General features: G+C 35.2%; 1 protein-coding gene across 1 annotated transcript; it reads right to left on the bottom strand.

Moving 5' to 3' along the window:
* Nucleotides 1-1,154: 1,154 nt before the first annotated feature.
* On the bottom strand, nt 1,155-11,618 carry LOC140752861 (uncharacterized). Its single transcript, XM_073087220.1, has 8 exons — nt 11,444-11,618; nt 10,684-10,786; nt 8,444-8,573; nt 4,946-5,100; nt 4,183-4,314; nt 3,420-3,536; nt 2,621-2,719; nt 1,155-1,326 (listed from the first exon to the last, which is right to left on the bottom strand). Exons 2-8 carry the CDS (start codon nt 10,777-10,779, stop codon nt 1,201-1,203), a joined length of 855 nt encoding a protein of 284 aa, XP_072943321.1. The 5' UTR covers nt 10,780-10,786; nt 11,444-11,618; the 3' UTR covers nt 1,155-1,200.
* Nucleotides 11,619-19,672: the final 8,054 nt, after the last annotated feature.

Consider the following 19,672-nt stretch of genomic DNA (forward strand, 5'->3'; position numbering starts at 1 on the left):
CCACAAATAAAATAATTTACAAAGTTTAATCTTTATTATTCTACAAATTGCGAATAGAGTAATAATGTTTATTTATGCAAAGACTACACTACAATCTGCGATTTATATTATAATTTGTTTCAAGACTAGCCCGAAAAATCTCTTTAACATCCATAGATTAGTAAAGATTACTCACTCCTAACTAGAAAATGTACCCAGTTTTGAGAATTGAAATACTTGCGTAAAAAAGTTATGCCACGTCTCCGTGCTAAAATATCCCTTAAATATTTAAAATTATTATTTATTTATTTATATGTAAATTCATGTAAATTACGCAGTATTAGTAATTTATTCGTTAATTTTCTCTAAAAATGTTTTTATTTGTCAAGAATTCAAAAAAAGAACTTACGATAATAAGCCATTTGTGGCTTCATTCAATTTCAAGGCGGCGAAGTATCCTTACTAATCTATGTTAACATCTAAATTTAATTAATATTTATTTGAATATTAAACAATATAAATAATAACGTTAATAACATATTATTATGTTAAAAGTTACGAGTATCTACATTAATATGAGAGATGGCGCTACACTTATTCTGAATCACACTATCGAAGTTTCCTCAACATCTTGCATATATACAAGGCATGATCACCCAGGCCACGGGGAGATCTTCCTTTGCCAAAAAGTACCTTAATACTTCAAATAAATATATCTCCCTTGTCACACCCTTCAAACCAGAACACAGCAGCGCTTAACACTGCTGTCATAACAGAAATAGGTGTGGCGGTGGTACCGCCGGAGTCGTACCACAAGTTTTTTCCACTATTAAACCCACTCAATTATTTCTCATATATTACATATATATAGTCCGCGCTAAACTGCTAGTCCGCTCTGAAGTTGTTGCGTGCAGGTGTAATGTGCGGTGGAACACAACTACAAGCATATACTCCGTAGCAACGTAAGGGCACACTAACACAGCTATGTCCCGGCGGGCGAGAGCGGACAGCGGAGGATGCCCGGGGAGTCCCGCGCTGTTTTTGTCCCGCTGATATCCACAACTTGCTGTTGCAACGAGACTCATTTCTATATTCAGAGCGGACTAGCTTAGACGGGGAATACCTCAAATGATTAAATTAGACGCGTATTATTACACAAATTTGACGTGAAATTTATTATCTCGAGCCGAAAACAATAATTTCGTTACTTTTTTACACAATCTAAGCGAATTTAGCACACTGTTTCCGCATAGGTGGCGCTGGCATGCGCAGAGACGCGACGCAACTCTTCGTGGAGGACAGCTCGCGTCTCAGTCGCACAATGTCGATCTCAGCCTGCCGTTTACGCTAGAAATACACTGATATATTATTTTTTATCTTATTCTAAGGTAAATGTAAAGTTTTAATGTGTAGAGTTTCTAAGCATTGAACTCTAAATACATATTACTTATTGTAATTCTTAAAATATAATGATAGTCACATTTATTTCTGTCGTAAGTATATATAACAGCGGTAAGATCTATGTATGTATCAGCGGTAAGACAAGCAGTGATAGCCTAGTGGTTAAGAAACTCGGCCTCTCGATCGAGGCGTCCGAGGTTCAAATCCCAGGCACACACCTCTGATTTTTGAAAGTTATGTGCGTATTAGAAATTAATCATCATTTGCTAAACGGTGAAGGAAAACATCGTGAGGAAATCTGCATACCTGAGAGATTTATAAAAAAATCTCAAAGGTATGTGAAGTCTAAAAATACGCAATTGGCCAGCGCGGTGGACTATGGTCTAATCCTTCTCATTATGAGAGGAGACCCATGCCCAGCAGTGGGATAGTAATGGGTTGATGATGATGAAATGATGAATGATGAAGATCTATGCGGTAAGGTAGTACGTGTGAGAAATTACTTAACTAAAGTATTGGTTCGTTTGATATTTTTTTGTATACCTACGTAGTAGTAAAGGGGCATACAGTCCACCTGGTAAGTGGCTGCTGCCGCCCATGGACTTCTGTAGTCAACCCCAGATAGGATTAGACTCCTTACTGAAGTCTGCCACAGATACATTCCTACTCGTGAGGACTAAGTTAGAACTCCGATAAGTCTATTATCCTTATCGTTCTCGTTATATTATCTGTACCCTTCAAACTCCAACCCATGAGCGATTAACACTACTGTTATCAAGCAAAAAATGGCGCGGCAGTGGCAGTGCACCGATAAAAATCTAAAATAACTATGGGTTTCGTAACCATCCACTGTTAAGGCAGAAAAAGTGTGGCTAGTGCTTCAGAGTCGAACTTCAAAACTCTAAGATTGATTACATAGTAGGATAAACATAGATTAGTAAAGATACTTCGCCGCCTTGAAATTGAATGAAGCCACAAACGGCTTATTAGTAAGTTCTTTTTTTGAATTCTTGACAAATAAAAACATTTTTAGAGAAAATTTACGAATAAATAACTAATACTGCGTAATTTACATAATAAATAAATAATTATTTCAAATATTTTAGGGACATTTTAGCACGGAGACTTAAAACTTTTTTACGCAACTATTTCAATTCTCAAAACTGGGTACATTTTCTTGTTAGGAGTGAGTAATCTTTACTTATCTATGAGGATAAATAATATTAAAATAAATAATCACCTTCAATTCGTTAGCCAATCTCGCCTCAACTTGAGCAACGCGCTGCCTCAACTCCGCTATATCACGCATAAGTCTTGCTGCCGCTAACTTACTATCTGCCTGTAAATAAGAAAATACCAACTCTCATTCCTTTAAGCTTAGATGATTAAAATACTTTTACTCAATAAATGTATATGAGTATAATAAATTAATATAGTAAAATACTTTTACTCATACATTTTAAAAAAGGAAAATCTAACGTGTTACATATATGCTCCTAAATCATTTCTTCTCGCTGTCCATTTTTTAACACAAAACCTTTTCTTCGTTTTCAGTTTAATTACAAGAATTAATTAAACGGAAAAATAAGACTAGAACAACTCTAGCAACTGGCATAAAATCTCGAAATACGATTTTGCCAGTCTCGTATGACATAATCGTAGGCGAGTCTTTGTTCTTGTCTGTGTGTAAACATTTTGATACGATTATGTTATGGGGATTATTGCTTGTAACAGTTGCTTACGATTTCTCGACCCTAAACGTGCGAGAAACTCTCTCCATCTAAATGGCTCTTAAGTCTCGGATCTTATGCCGCAACCTCACGTTTGACGTTCAAACTGCTGACCGCAAACTTCAAATCTCTACAAACGTTTGGCTTGATCAAGGGCTATGCTACAAGCATTTGAAAACCTACACAAACAGTCAAGCGCTTTATCCACACCTTTGAATTTGTGACAGTTTGATTTGCGAACGAGGCATTCAATTTAAAACAATGATTCTAATCAAGTCGTGTAATATAATGCTATTTTTGTTTACTTACAACCCTCGAAGGCGCATTCTTAGCAACATTTCTGCTGACTATGTTCGGCAGCTCGGACACCGAGCACGGCGTGAACAGCTGATCGTGCGGCGCCATCTTTGTTACGCCTTGTATAGCCTGTAGGTACAAAATTATAGACAATAATTAAATTATTTATTATGCACTATAGAGAAAAATCTATGGTAGCAACTAAGTAAGTGGATATTTTAAAGGCCGTAAAATACTATATTAAAAGAACTAGGTATATGGGATAGACCTACGTAGATGATGGTGAATTAATTTTTAATTTTGATGGTAGAACCCTATGTGGTTCGACTCCGGCGGCACCATCGCCACACCTATTTCTGTTATAACAGCAGTGTTAAGCCTGCTGTGTTCTGGTTTGAAGGTTGTGGTAAAACAGCAGTGTTAAGCGTTACTGTATTCTGGTTTAAACGATTATTGAGATTTATCCGAGGAATTCCAGCTTAGTCCTTAAGGGTAGCGGCGCAAATGGGGCTCTTCAAGAAAGGTGCAAAAAGAGCTCTCCTTCAAAGCCGGCGATGCATTGTCAACTCCTCTGGTGTTGCAAATGTCCTTAGGCGACGTTGATTACTTTCCATCAGGTAGCACATATGATTCATAGTTAGGCTCAAATATAAAAAAAAATCAGTGACCGACCTCAGGTAGGAATCTAATCTTAACGGGTTGATTACAGATGTCCATGGCCAGTACCATCAGGTGGTGCATGCTCGTCTGCTACTCCTATATTATGAAACACTACCTGAGCAACAGCTGTCCTCGCGTGCTGCAAATGATGTGACTCTTCTTTCTCAAGATGTCGTTTGAGATGCTCCATCTCCGTTACTATGCTGAACTTTTCTTTTTCTAAGCGTAAGTTCGCTTGTTTCAGGGCCTGCAAAATATTGAATTTAATTATCAATAAATAACATACTTAATAATAAACCATTTTTAGACTAACTGTCGTTATGGACATCGGTCTATTTATCGCGTGAAAAACAAATTTTAAAATTAAAATTCTGTTTTTTCTAAATGTTTTTATAATACAGAAGTAGCTGACGAGCATGCAGTCCACTTGGAAGTAAGTGGCTCCTGCCCATGGGTATCTGTAATCAACTCCAGATAATATTAGATTTCTACCTAAGGTCGTCCCCGGATGAGCAACTACCTCTGACGACTAAGCTTTTTTTATAATATGGGAGTAGCAGACGAGCATGCAGTCCACATGATGGTAAGTGGCTACTGCCGCTCATGGACATCTGTAATCAACCCCAGGTAGGATTAGGAATTCCTAGCTGGAGTCAGCCACAGGTGCGCCGCTACCCCGGAGAACTAAGCTGGAACGCCTCGGAAAAGCATGTCTCTCTTACCACACCCTTCAAAACAAAACACAGCAGCGCTTAACACTGCTGTTATTAGGTAGAAATAGGCGTGGCGGTGGTGCCGCCGGAGTCGAACGACAAAGGGGTTTACAACCTTCAAATTCAATAAGTATTCGTAACTCTAATATTAGTGTATAACAATACCTTCATTTTCTCCTTTTTATCCAAATGGCATTCCTCGATCCGCCTCTTCAGTTTTCTTCTTAACTCATCTAGAAGACTCGAGAGTGTGGATCTGTTGGTTTCTAGTTCTGCGCGCTGTTGTACTATTTGGTTGATTGATGTTAGCAGTTTTATGCCTGAAATTAGATGTACAGATATATTTAAAGCAGTTAAAGCCTAGTGGTTGAAACTCCACTCGATCGAGGAGTCCGAGGTTTGAAACCCAGGCACATACCTCTGATTTACAAAGTTATGTGCGTTAAATCAATTATCATTTGCTGTAACGGTGAAGGAAAACTGCATACCTGAGAGATCTTAAGAAAATTTCTCAACGGTATGTGAAGTCTACCAATACGCACTTGGCCAGCGCGGTGGACTAAGGCCTAATCCTCATCCTGTGAGGAGACCCGTGTCCAGCAGTGGGACAGTATTGGGTTGACAACGACGACGATTGAACGTCTTGTAGTGAGACTGCCAGCACAATTAAACACTGTGATCTGGCTTATTATGGCTGGCTTATTCAACTTTTTTATTTTTAGTATTGGTTGTTATAGCGGCTACAATTATATTTATTGGCTTTGAAGGTGGTAGAACCCTTTGTGGTTCGACTCCGGCGGCACCACCCCCACACCTATTTCTATCTAATAACAGCAATGTTAGGCGCTGCTGTGTTCCGGTTTGAAGGGTGTGGTAAGGGAGACAGACTTTTCCGAGGCGTTCCAGCTTAGTCCTCAGAGGTAGCGGCGCATCTGTGGCCGACTTCTGGTAGGAATATCTAATCCTATCTGGGGTTGATTACAGATGTCCATGGGCGGCAGTAGCCACTTACCATCAGGTGGACTGCATGCTCGTCTGCTACTCTTATATTATAAATATATATATATATATATATATGGTTTATTCCGGAAATCCCCACCGAGAAATCCCTACCAGTGGGGATTATTATTTTTTTTGCCAAAAATCCCCACCAATAAAACTAACTCAGCTTAGTGGGGATTTCTGGAAAAAAAACTAACAATCCCCACCAGGTTTTATAGTTTCAAAATTAATAAAAAAATCGTTAATCGTTTAATTAGATGTTTAAGTAATCATGTCAATATTATAATCAACTTTTATTATAAATTGTTTACATTGAAACGATAACCAAAAATATTTACAACAATTAACTGGATAAAAAAAAATTAACAAAAAAATAAAACCGACTAATTTTTTTTTCACCCTTTTTAGTGATGATATGCTAACGTTTGTATTAATATTATGTAAAATTGTATAAAGGTGATCATGAATAAAGGTAAGGTCTGAATTCATACGGATTGGACCCACCCGCTCGCAGGGCGCTGCCGCGCCCTTCTCGTTTAGTTTTATATTGTCTTATATGTTCCAACCTAACCTAACCAATTCAATACGAAACACTATAGGCGAGGCTATATGAGATACTATATTATTGGCTAGGTTAGGAAGGAACAGAAAAGTAAATGAATCGATCTAGGTGGTAAAACTCTGCGAGTGGGTCGGTCCAATTTACCTTAATTCAATAGTTAAGAAAAACTACAACGTATTCATTAATCATATTTTATATTTGTAATTGTCAAGTTACTGTGGTTTAGGCCAGCAGTGTCCTTGAGTCACTAGAATTGAAGACTTGAAGGTCAAAGTTATCGGGATTAAGACGTCAAGGTCAAAATTTTCATCCTATGTGTCTGCTTAGTGACGTTAATACATATATGAAAGCACAAAATGGCTAACTCCTATGGTTTAGCTTGGAAGCACACCAGCATTATCAGAGTGAAAGAGTTGAAGGTAATTTTTTTCATTACATGTACCTGCTTAGGACCTGTAAAATATGTGTGAGAGCACTAAATGGCTTATTCATGTGGTTTAGGCTGGAGGTACCTCTGCATCATCAGATCTAAGGCGTTGAAGGTCAAATTTTTCATCATATATCTCTGTCTAGCAACAAATGTCTAATCTATATACTTTACATGGGAGGCACCTCTGCATCATCAGGATTGAAGAATTGAAGGTCATATCTTCCATCATATGTCTCTACTCAAAGACCTTATCATATATTCGTAAGCTCCAAATGCCTAACTTGTATGGTTGAGGCAGGAGGCATTTCTGCATTATCAGAGTTGAAGAGTTGAAGGTCGAATTTTCCATCATATATCTCAGCTTATCGACCTTATTAAATATCCATAAGTTCCAAATGCCTAAATTGTATGCTTGAGGCAGGAGGCACTACAGCATTACCAGGGTTGAAGAGTTGAAGGTCGAATTTTCCATCAAATCATGTTAATCTAGATACTCAATGTTAATTTTAAGTTTCATGAGAATTGAGTGGGCAGAAGGTAAGTTGTCATAAAATATGTAAAAAGCAGGGGTAGTGATGATGATTTCCACCCCATAATTTAAGTTCTAATCATCAGAGCATACTAATGTTAAGGTAGGAAAGTACGGCAACGAAACACCACACTTTCATATGAAAAAAAAGAAAATTGAAATTGGTTAAGAAATACTCGACTTATTAATAATAATAATAATAATAATAATAATATAATTGTTTATTTAAAGTAACAAAGACTTATTTATTTAATTACAATTAATTTTTTGGTACATTACAATTTTATATGTAGGAAACTGCAATGGGAAATAAATCAAATAATAAATAATAAAATTATTGAAGTTTATATGAAATCTGTTTCTTTTTCAATTTTCCGGGAAAAGTGGCGAAAATTTTCAAATTTTCTCGAAATGGGACCCCCTGTGACCCCCTGGCCGCATACAATAGTGTATGAATCATGTCGATCGGTCGCGGCATCGTGAAAAAATCGCCGAACAAACATAAAAAAAATAAAAAATATATACGGTCGAATTGAGTAACCTCCTCCTTTTTGAAAGTCTGTTAATAAAAAGACGATTTCATTAAAGTAGTATGTGTTTACGGAGAGAGGCATAAAACCACAAACATTTTAGGAGGTTGGCTGACGACGATGTAAAATGTTGAAATATTTTTTATCTAGTTAATTGTTGTAAATATTTTTGGTTATCGTTTCAATGTAAACAATTTATAATAAAAGTTGATTATAATATTGACATGATTACTTAAAAATCTAATTAAACGATTAACGATTTTTTTATTAATTTTGAAACTATAAAACCTGGTGGGGATTGTTAGTTTTTTTCCAGAAATCCCCACTAAGCTGAGTTAGTTTTATTGGTGGGGATTTTTGGCAAAAAAAATAACAATCCCCACTGGTAGGGATTATTCGGTGGGGATTTCCGGAATAAACCATATATATATATATATGTATATATATACAATGTAAACAATTCAAATGTCTACTTATTACGGTTCAAGAGATAGAGCCTCCGACAGACGAACAGACAGCGGAGGCTTAGTAATAAGGTTCCGTTTTTACCTTTTGGGTACGGAACCCTAATATATTTCGTTTATTTAAAAAGAGCGTAGTAATAACTCACGTTGTTCATTCAACCTGTACCTCGCAGCGGCCGGCTGGAAGGCACAAGCGTCAGGGCTGGGGGCGCCAGAGTCCACGCCGGGGTAGGACTGCGGCCCGGCGTAGTTCGGCAGGCTCATCTCGGGAGAATCCTGGAGTATGTTGGAGAGAGTAATTATAAGAACAACAACAACAAATACTCTTTATTTGCACACTACAATACTAGGAACACATAAAATAATATTAGAGACGATATACAAAAAGGCGGTCTTATCGCTAATGAGCGATTTCTTCCAGACAACCTTTGCGACGGAGTTGAAGATATATGATACATTAAGAAGGTAGGGCGAAGCAATGATAGCCTAGTGGTTAAGAAACTCGGTCTCTCGATCGAGGGGTCCAAGGTTCAAATCCCAGGCCCACCTCTGACTTTTCCAAAGTTATGTGCGTATTAGAAATTGATTATCACTTGCTAAACGGTGAAGGAAACCACCGTGAGGAAACCTGCATACCTGAGAGATTTATAAAAAAATATATATCTCAAAGGTATGTGAATTCTACCAATACGCACTTGGCCAGCGCGGTGGACTATGACCTAATCCTTCTCATTCTGAGAGGAGACCCGTGCCCAGCAGTGGGACAGTAAGGGGTTGATAGTGGTGGTGGTGGTGAAGAAGGTAGGGTATCTTATTTCTTATGTAAATGTTATAACAACGGTAAGTATAATAGGTACACTAAGAAGGAAATGCGTAGGTAATGGGGAAGAGGTATAAAAAGAAGGAGAAAACGAAATTAAAGCAAATAATGAGCCTTGACTTGGTTCTGAAAAACATGAAAGGAACTAGATAGACGGATAGATTTAATAAGAGATGAGAGGATTTAGAGAGAGGAGATTTATACTGAGTTTTTACGCCGGTTCATTGCGAAGGAACTTCGAAAGTGTCTGGGAGCCTACCACCATCTTTTAAAAACTATAATTCGGGAATGTTTTATTTCAATATTGCATCAAGATTATTTTGTTTCGTACCACGACCTCCTTAAAACAGTATTGTTTTATTCCTGCCGAGTGATGTAAAAGCGTAATTTGTCTATTCCTTATCCCAGAGGAAACGAGAGATCAAAACTAGAGTCATCTCTTTCGCACCACGATCTTGATTGTGTTCCGTCATACGCAGATGAAAAGGTTAATTTTACTCCCTTATTCATTTTTCGTTTATCCATTGTATAAAACCAACTGTACTTGTCATATTTTGCTTAAAAAGTTAAATTTCCTGCAAAACAAGTATGAATAATTTCGACCGTTATAATATATAATTGCTTATTGTAATATTATAAAAATAATCTTACTTTAACAAGGTCGTGGCACGAAATTACAATTTATGATTAAAACATAGATTAGTAAAGATACTTCGCCGCCTTAAAATTGAATGAAGCCACAAACGGCTTATTTTAGTAAGTTCTTTTTTTGAATTCTTGACAAATAAAAACATTTTTAGAGAAAATTTCCGAATAAATAACTAATACTGCGTAATTTACGCAATAAATAAATAATTATTTCAAATATTTTAGGGACATTTTAGCACGGAGACGTGGCAAAACTTTTGTACGCAACTATTTCAATTTTCAAAACTCGGTACATTTTCTTGTTAGGAATGAGTAATCTTTACTAATCTATGGATTAAAATAATATTGTTTTAAGAGATGGTAGTAACACCCCTGATAGTTGTTCTAAAATATACTTCTTACTTAGGAGACAAACAAAATAAGCCAATCGAATGTCGTAGAATTAAAATAATAATAATAATATGATTTATTGCCCCAAGCACAAGAAACAAATAATTTACAGACATAAATAAAGATACAAAACATAACATACAAAATAATTTCCAACAAAAGCAAGCTAAATGAACAATAAATGGAAGGGCAAAGGAAGTGGCTTAGCATTATGCTGGCTCGTGACGTAAGCCCCGAGCAGCGCTGTTTTTCAGCCTCTCCCTACTCCCTCAGGTCTCGTGCGGGAGCTAGTAGTGATGTTCCCCAATGCCATCCGACATACAAAAAAAAACTTAACCATAGTGAATAGACCAGTATACTTATATTTTAGTTTTACTTATATTATATTTTATTGTGACTTGCAAGCATGTGTGTCTGTGTGTGTATATGTGTGTTTGTGCATGTGGGTGTGGGTGTGGTTGTGTGGTAGTGTTAATGAACTTGTGCGTACGTATGTGTGTACAGATATTGCATCCTGCAAATACTTACAAGCGATTTATACTTCGGCAAGTCATCACCAGAAAATCTGACTGAATGGTTATTGCGAATCTTCTGTGTGTTTTGATGCAGTATTTTCAGCGCCATTTTGAACCTGTAACGCATAAAAAAATACGACAAAATGTTGTTGTAATCTTAAAAATATTACCTATTAAGCACAATTTTAAAAATTTTAGTATCCTTTGTAGTCTGACTCCGGCGGCACCAGTACCACATCTATTTCTGTTATAACAGCAGTGTTAAGCGCTGCTGTGTTCCGGTGGTGGTGGTGGTGGTGGTGACATGTGTGAAAGAGACATAGATTTCCGAGGCATTCCAGCTTAGTCCTCAGGGGTACCGGCGCATCTGTGGCTGACTTCAGGTTTAAACCTGTCTATGGTTGTGGAGAAAGTGTATTAAGGGAAATATACTTATCCAAGGCTTTACAGCTTAGTTCTCAGGGGTAGCGGCGCATCTGTGGCCGACCTCAGGTAGGACTTTAATCTTATCTGGGGTTGACTACAAATGTCCATGGGCGGCAGTAGCCACTTACCATTAGGTGGACTGCATGTCAGCTACTTCTACATTAGCAAAAAAAACCTAATGGTATAATCACTGCGATATTATTTAGCTGCCTTATAAGTACCTTTATTTTTTTACCGCTTATCAATCCAGAATACCCCACCAGCGACATAAACCACAACTAGATTAGTCCGATACTAGATATAACTAGAAAGATCTAGAAAGCATTTAAAATACAAAAATAACTCACCCAGTAAGCAAGCGACGCAGTGACTCTGCCGTTTCAGAATTTGCAGGGATTTTCGTATATTGGCCGGTAAAAGCAATCGATTTGAATACAGGGTGATGCTAAATGTAAAAACGGTAAGGAACTTTACTAGTAGAATTATTGACAATATTTTAAAAAGTTCTATGAACAATCAATACGTTTGGTATTGAATGGAATTTAGTGCAAAATAATTATTAATTGAAAGAACGGAGAAACAGTATGGTTCGACCGGGTAGGTATAGTCCGCGTAAAACTGCTAGTCCGCTCTGAATATAGTCATGAATCGCGTCGCCATAGCAAATTGTATGACTACACCTACTCGCAACAACTTCAGAGCGGACGAGCAGTTTGGCGATAACTATACTATACCCACTTATTTTTAGCGTAAAATAGTTCTGCGTTTCGGTGGAAGGCTGTCAATGCTGTCTACCATACATTATGAGACAAATCAAATCAAATCAAATCAAATTTTTTTATTCAAAATAGGTTCTTTACAGATCACTTTTTGAATGTCAAAGCAACTACCACCACTTCACAAGGTGTTTCGTTATGGAGAAGAAGCGGCGAAAGAAACTCCATAACACACATCTTTTAAAAAAAACAACTAACTTAGTCCTAAAAAGTGTGGCAACATCTTTGTATTATTACATTATAATGGTTTAATGATTCAAGTAGCTACCCTCATTGCTCATGGACATCTGTAACAACTCCTGGAGCCTAACAGAGATGCGTTCCCATATTTTATTTTATATGATGATTGTGAATAAAAATTGATTAGAACTTAAGAAAAACATTGGATAGATTGGTTATTAGTAACGGGCGTAAGACAGAACATATCATGCCCTAAAACTACAATCATTTCGAAAAATGAAATAACTTTTCTTGAGATTCGAACTCCTACCTTTAAAATCTCTGCATTACAGCATAATCCCGTCCAATACTTTGGAACATCCTGTATTAACAAACGAGCCGTACTTGGTACGGGCGGCGTGCATCGTAAAAAAATAACATCATAACCCGAGCATTTCGCCATGCTGGTGATCTGCCATCGCGGGCGGTTTATGCAATATCGTACTATTGTTTATTTATTTTAATTATGTCTATTTACTATTATTGTTCATTTATATAAGTAAATTAAATTAAAATTAAAATGCTGTCAATGTGTAAATGCGGTTCAGGATATAGAGCTCTGTAATAGACGGACTGACAGTGGAGGCTTAGTAATAGGGTTCCGTTTGTACCCTTTGGGTACGGAACCCTAAAAATCACAAAAAAATATGTCACGCTTTCAAAATAGATAATATACAATGGTTTGTTATGTTTTATTGCTTGTGTTGTGACGCCCCGCACTTCCACAACATGTTTTTTAGGGTTCCGTACAAAAAAACAAAAAATGGAGCCCATATATGATCACTAGAGCGTCTGTCCATCTGTCATAGCCTCCTCCATGAGATGAGTTGAAAGTTGGTACTCAAATTAAGCTTTTCCGTGTCCCAAAAACGAAGGTATAATTTAAACAACAGAACTAACGAGTTAACAATAATCAATCTATTATTGTTAACGGCCGTTATAACTGTATATATATAAATAATTATGTAGCATTCAACTAACCCGATAAGAGGTTTAATTAACAGGCTAATTTCCTGATTTTCGATTACTTGTATAAAATATGCAAGGATCATTTCATAATATTCTTTATTTTTATTTTATTAATTGTTTACTTTATTATTTTATTTTATAATATGTTTCAATGTTGCATAAAGCGGTCCCCGCTTTGACAGCGAGTTCAACCGATCAAGTTATTACGCCGCTGCACGCCACCATCCAAACTGTCACGCACATATCTCATTATGATTTATCAATATAAGCACTATTATTATAATGTTAGGATAAATCCTACTTCGTAACAATCCGCTACCAATATAAATGATGGTATATATCGCGGTGTTAGAGTCAGATGAACGTATGTACAAAAAAATGTGAGCCGTCACGGGACGCCTGGCAGATGTGAAACATCGACATTATTTTGTAAAAGTAATATGCAGAAAAGAACATATTGTGATAGGAACTAAATATGTCATAATGATAAAATAAAATATTACGATTTTTTTCCAGATAACGATGACTATTTATTGAATAAACATTTATTTTCATTAAATACAAAAATTTACGAATTTATTTCAAATCGTGACTACTTAATTCGTTTAATGCGCATGGCGACGCGTCGCCACACCGTACACACTACTGCATATAGACAGTATATAATTATATACCATCGTATAGCGTGGCGTCGCCACGGCATGCATCGCCACGCCAGAAATCGGTTTTACGTGCGGCTATAGATGTTTCACATCAAAAATGGTTTCTTTTTCACAAAACGGTCCACAATGTCATCTTATTTGAAATGGCAAAACGACGTAACGCTATATACAATATTTTTATTTCAACTATATATTATCTCTATTAATGAAGTAAAGTTTGAAGTGGCGAATTGTCACACTATTTTTGCTTTCTTGTAAAATTGACAAAATGTAGATACGTTCATCAGACTCTTACACCGCGATATTTTAGCAGTGATAATGGTTAAGAAACTCAGCCTCTTGATCGAGCAGTCCGAAGGTCAAACTCCAGTCACCTCTGCTTTTCAAAGTTAGGTATAGTCCGCGCCAAACTGCTAGTCCGCTCTGAAGTTGTTGCGAGCAGGTGTAGTCATACAATTTGCTATGGCGACGCGATTCATTTCTATATTCAGAGCGGACTAGCAGACGCGGACTATACGTGCGTTATAGCAGTTAATTATCACTTGCTTAAACACCGACGTGTTCTAGTTTGAAAATTAAATATGGTAAGGAATTTACACGAGTTTCAACTATGTCCTGAGGGGCGACGTATCTGTGACCGACCTTAGGAATATACAGCTTTTTCTAGACATTTTACAGAGAAAAAATACATTATGACATTTTGATAGATTTTTAAAGACATGTTTATGTATTTTGAACGTACTACCCTTGACATTCAAATAATAAACTAGCGACCTCTGACTTTTGCAGCCCCCAATCATAGATTAGTAAAGATTACTCACTCCTAACAAAAAAAGGTAACCAGTTTTGAGAATGAAATAGTTGTGTAAAAATGTTTTGCTACGTCTCCGTGCTAAAATGTCCCTAAAATATTTGAAATAATTATTTATTTATTACGAATTACGCAGCATTCGTTATTCATACGTAAATTTTCTCTAAAAATGTTTTTATTTGTCAAGAATTCAAAAAAAGAACTTACGAGTACAAATAAGCCGTTTGTGGCTTCATTCAATTTCAAGGCGGCGAAGTATCTTTACTAATCTATGCCCCCAATGAAACTTTTCAATTTACCAAAAATGTATGATTCAAGTACTTTGAATTGCAAAATAATAAAACACTAATATTCTAATTAAGGATAGGATTAGGAAAAAGTTTAGGGCATATTTTCAAAAATGAGTTTTTGGCTATTAAAATGGAGGAGGAGGGGTATTAAAATACATATTTCAGATATAATAGTTTATTCATCAAAATAGCTATTTTTTAAACATTACACATACAATTCCAAAATTGAAAATCCGACGCACCTTTAAAATTATAATAACATGGCTACTGCCCATGGACATCTGTATTCAACCTCAGATAGGATTAGATTCCTACCTGAGGTCGGCCACAGATGCGTCGCTACCCCTGAGGACTAAGCTGGAACGCCTCGGATAAGGCTGTGGTAAAGGAGTCTCCTTTACCACAGCCTTCAAAGAACACAGCAGCGCTTAACACTGCTGTTATGAGGCAGAAATAGGTGTAGGTATCTTCATTTACGTAATTATAAGTCCAAAGGTACGAATCTTTCAGATAAGTTTGTTCACTAATTATAACTAACAAAAATGTATATTTTCAAAAATCTATGTCAATCGCGCTCTAAATCTTTATAAGTACTGAAGAAATATTAAAAAATTAAACTCCTAACAATTATAATAATGCGATATTTTGCGATCAAAATATCTCACTTGAAAAGATAAAAATAAAATATATAGAAAAAAATCTAACGTTAACATATTATTCAAAAATAGCACTTTAATACGTATCGTTAAATTATATTTTAAAATAGTCCGCGCCAAACTGCTAGTCCGCTCTGAAGTTGTTGCGAGCAGGTGTAGTCATACAATTTGCTATGGCGGCGCGATTCATTTCTATATTCAGAGCGTCTAGCAGTTTCCCGCGGTCTATACAATATTAAACATGATACAATTTTAACGAAAATTGTTATTATTTTTTTAATGTAAAAAAGAAAAAAGTATTTCGAATATTTAAAAAAGTTGCAATATATTTAATACAAAAGTGTTACAAGTTACAACACTTTAGTATGTACACGATACAAGTTCAAATAAAAAAAAACAAAGTTCCATATTCAAAATTGCTTGGTTACACGATTAATATTAAAACAGCTTTTTCACTTTAATAAATTCATTTTTTGAAATGATCTACTTTGGAGTCTATTATTTAAATTGCCTTAAGTTCGTACGTATGTGAGGGTCTTCTAGCAACATAATTTTAAAGCAGAGTTAACCACAAACTATTGAGCTGTACCCTTACCATGAGTTTTCAAAACATTCCAAAATTTTACGTTACGTTTACTCAATCCATTATTCTGTTACGTGTGCTTCAGTAGACTGAGTAAACGTAACAATAAGTAAGTGCTCAAGTCTTTTTGTCTGCCTCACATGCTTGCAAAAAAGAGAGATAAAACATAAAGCGCCATTTTGTTACGTTACTGACACTATAGTTCTGATACAATCCGCTAGGGGCGCTGATTGGAAATTGTATGGGCAAATAGGTACACAAATACCAAAATAGTCACATTTGTCAAAACGTACAAACTCATGGTAAGGCTACTGAAGTTTTGTTAACTAAATCCAATATGGCGGACGCCCGAAGATGTCAAACCAATTCCTTTTATGTTATGAATTTAATATAGTTTAAAAGCTGTTTAAGCACCATATATATGGATATTTTATACACATATTATTTACATAGGTTGTATATTTAAGGCACGATATTTGGAAGAACAATATTATTTGATGTAAAATTGATTTTAATTTGAATCAGATAGCGCGAAGCATAAAAAGGCTAAAGCCCGCTCTACATTACGCGAGAAAAACACGAGAAACGAGAATTTGGAGCCTATACGAATCGGGCTTTTCTCGCGTTCTTGAGAGATTCTCGCGAGAATGTGGAACGGGCTTAAAGGAATAACAAATAAAATTGACGTTTTGGCGAATTTACTAATAATATTACATGTCATTATTATGTTTTGAAAAAAATGTATGTATTTTTTATTTTCAAAAAAATATTTATTTTAATTCAATGTCAAGGTAATACGATTTCAAGAATTATTTTTCAGGGTTTAATTTAAATTGATTTCTGTACACGCCATCTAACTTATTATATGTAATTGTATATTCTGTAGAATGAAGTGACGATAATTTTATGATATACATTTTAGTATTTATTATTGATTTATTTTTAGATTAACTACTTCAATACAACTTGGTCGAATAATCCAATTCTACTAGGGATATAAGTTCCCATACAATACATATAACATGCACATAATAATACAATATTTTTAAAATTTAAAAATTCGATACAAATATTTAAATTTTATAGGTTTTGAGGAGGCAAGTAAGGACGGTAAGTCTGCGGTAATAATTACCATTTAAAAATATTAAATTGAGATGTTTAAATATTACGTAATTTACGTGGATTTATTTAAAACTTTTAAAATATCTTTTGGTGATTATATCTTTATTCTTTCTAAAAATTAAATGAGATAAAAGGCTATCTGTTAATTTGTCAAACTAAAAATATTAATTATAATAATTGTAATTATTAATTAAAACAATTATTTATTACAAAAATCGATTAAAGAACTCATAAAAATAAGGGGACAAAAAATAAAATGTATGGTATTTTTTTAATAATTAAAAAAGAGGGTTTGTGCTATGATATATTCAAAATAACCCACGCATCCCCTAATCCTCAACCCCTAAGAATTATAATGTAATACTTAAACACCCCATAACAAGCTGTATAAATTTATGCAAAGAAATATATCACAAAATCTAAAATGTCACTCGTTACATATATTTCATTTTCAATAAAATAAAAATGAAAATATTTATCAAAACAAAACATTCTTCAAGTCTAAAATAATTTACGAAAATCGAAAAACTAAAATATAATGTGATGTTAATGATATTTTTGGATTAAAACGCACAATTGACTTGTTAGCGAATGGATTTTTTTATAATATAGGAGTAGCAGACGAGCATGCAATCCACCTGATGGTAAGCTTCCGTATAGACATCTGTGATCAACCTCAGATAGGATTAGATTCCTACCTGAGGTCGGCCACAGCGCCGCTACTGAGGACTAAGCTGGAACTTCGGAAAAGTATGTCCCTCTTACCACCCTTCAACCTGAACACAGCAGCACTTAACACTGCTGTTATAACAGAAATAGGTGTAGCGGTGGTACCGCCGAAGACACATAGGGTTCTACCACCTTCAGATTCTATTTAAAACGTCCAAAGAAATAGTTACAAAACAGAAAGTGCTACAAAGACAGGTGCTTTAGTGGGAATCCTCATTCAGAGAGGAGACCCGTGCCCAGCAGTGGGACAGTGGGTTGTTGTCCACTCGTTACCAAGTCAATTGCAATGAATAATAATGGCAAAAATAACGCCATCTTGAAAAATAAGTACTCGATCTATAACTAAATATGGAGTACTGTTTGAGTTCAAAATATGCTCCACATGTACCATTAGGTTAAGTTTGCCATTGTAAAAGATTTTTTTAAAGATGTGCGTTATGGAGTTTCTTTCGCCGCTTCTTCTCCATAACGAAACACCTTGTGAAGTGGTGGTAGTTGTATTGACATTCAAAAAGTGCTCTGTAAAGAACCTATTTTGAATAAAATAATGTGATTTCAAGTTGAGTTACTGCACTTTATGTAATAATTTGACAGTCAAACTTATCTATTTTAGACTAATTCGGAACGCTTCATTGCTGCAAGGCTAAGTTGGAACGCCTTTATGCTACTTGGTCTAAGTCGGACGGCATCGTTATCCAAGCTAGTTCGAACTAAATTAGAAAAATCATCGGACTAATTTAGAATGCCTCGTTGTTACATTGACTAAGTTGGAACGTTTGTTGCGACTTGGCCTAAATCATACGGCTTCATTAGCTTTTTTAAACAAAATTTGTTTGTCAATCCGTTGAATAAACTTTTTGACTAAAGTCAGAATGCTTCAATGCTACAACGCCTAAATTGGAACGTCTCGATAATACAAGTTCGACGACTTCATTGTCCAAGCTCCTCATCGCCTTACGCTCATTATCAATAATCAGTCTATCTATTGTTTTGCCAACCAAAGTGTCATTTGACGATTACTTCATACTAGACATTGTCAAATTTCAATCTTCGGTAGGCATATAGATAGATTGAATAATAATAACGGGCATAAGTCAGAATACTATAGCCTAAAACATTTTAAACCGAACTAAGTTAGAACGCCAAACTAGAACTAAACCGGAACGCTTCATGTGCTCAAACTCAAACAGTCTCACCTAAACCTAATTACATTTCAAATGCCATATTAAATACTCAATACTAACTTATTTAAAAAATCTAGAATTAATTGTTAGGTATAATCTGACAAACTTCTTTGTGTGAGGGCGCCACTGGCACTATAATGGTTGTCAAACTAAGAAGGGAAAAATTTCTGCTTAAAGATATTTATTCTTAAAAAGAAATATACATTTCACTTTGCAATTTTAAAGATTATATTTTAACTTTCAATTTTAAAGATAATATTTATCAATATTTAGGTAACAAATCTCTAATAATAATGTTAAAATTATTAATTATTGACAAACAACATGATTTCAAGTTTTTAATGTAATTTTATGAATTTAAAGTAAAAATTACACTTTTTACGAGAGGAAATTGAAAAATCGATATAAATATTTGGGATATAATCAATACAGCTCCTTCATATTTACTACAATTTAAGGGATAAATGTTCTGCAATACTTATAACATACACAAAAAAGTACAATATTATTGAAATTATAAAAATTAAATTTGTTACAAATATTTTAATTTTTAAAGGTTCTTGAAGCAAGTGAGA

This window comes from Epargyreus clarus, unplaced genomic scaffold, assembly GCF_041222505.1.
Source record: "Epargyreus clarus isolate Ecla_fem2 unplaced genomic scaffold, WU_Ecla_fem_2.2 ptg000025l, whole genome shotgun sequence".
NCBI classification, from domain to species: domain Eukaryota; kingdom Metazoa; phylum Arthropoda; class Insecta; order Lepidoptera; family Hesperiidae; genus Epargyreus; species Epargyreus clarus.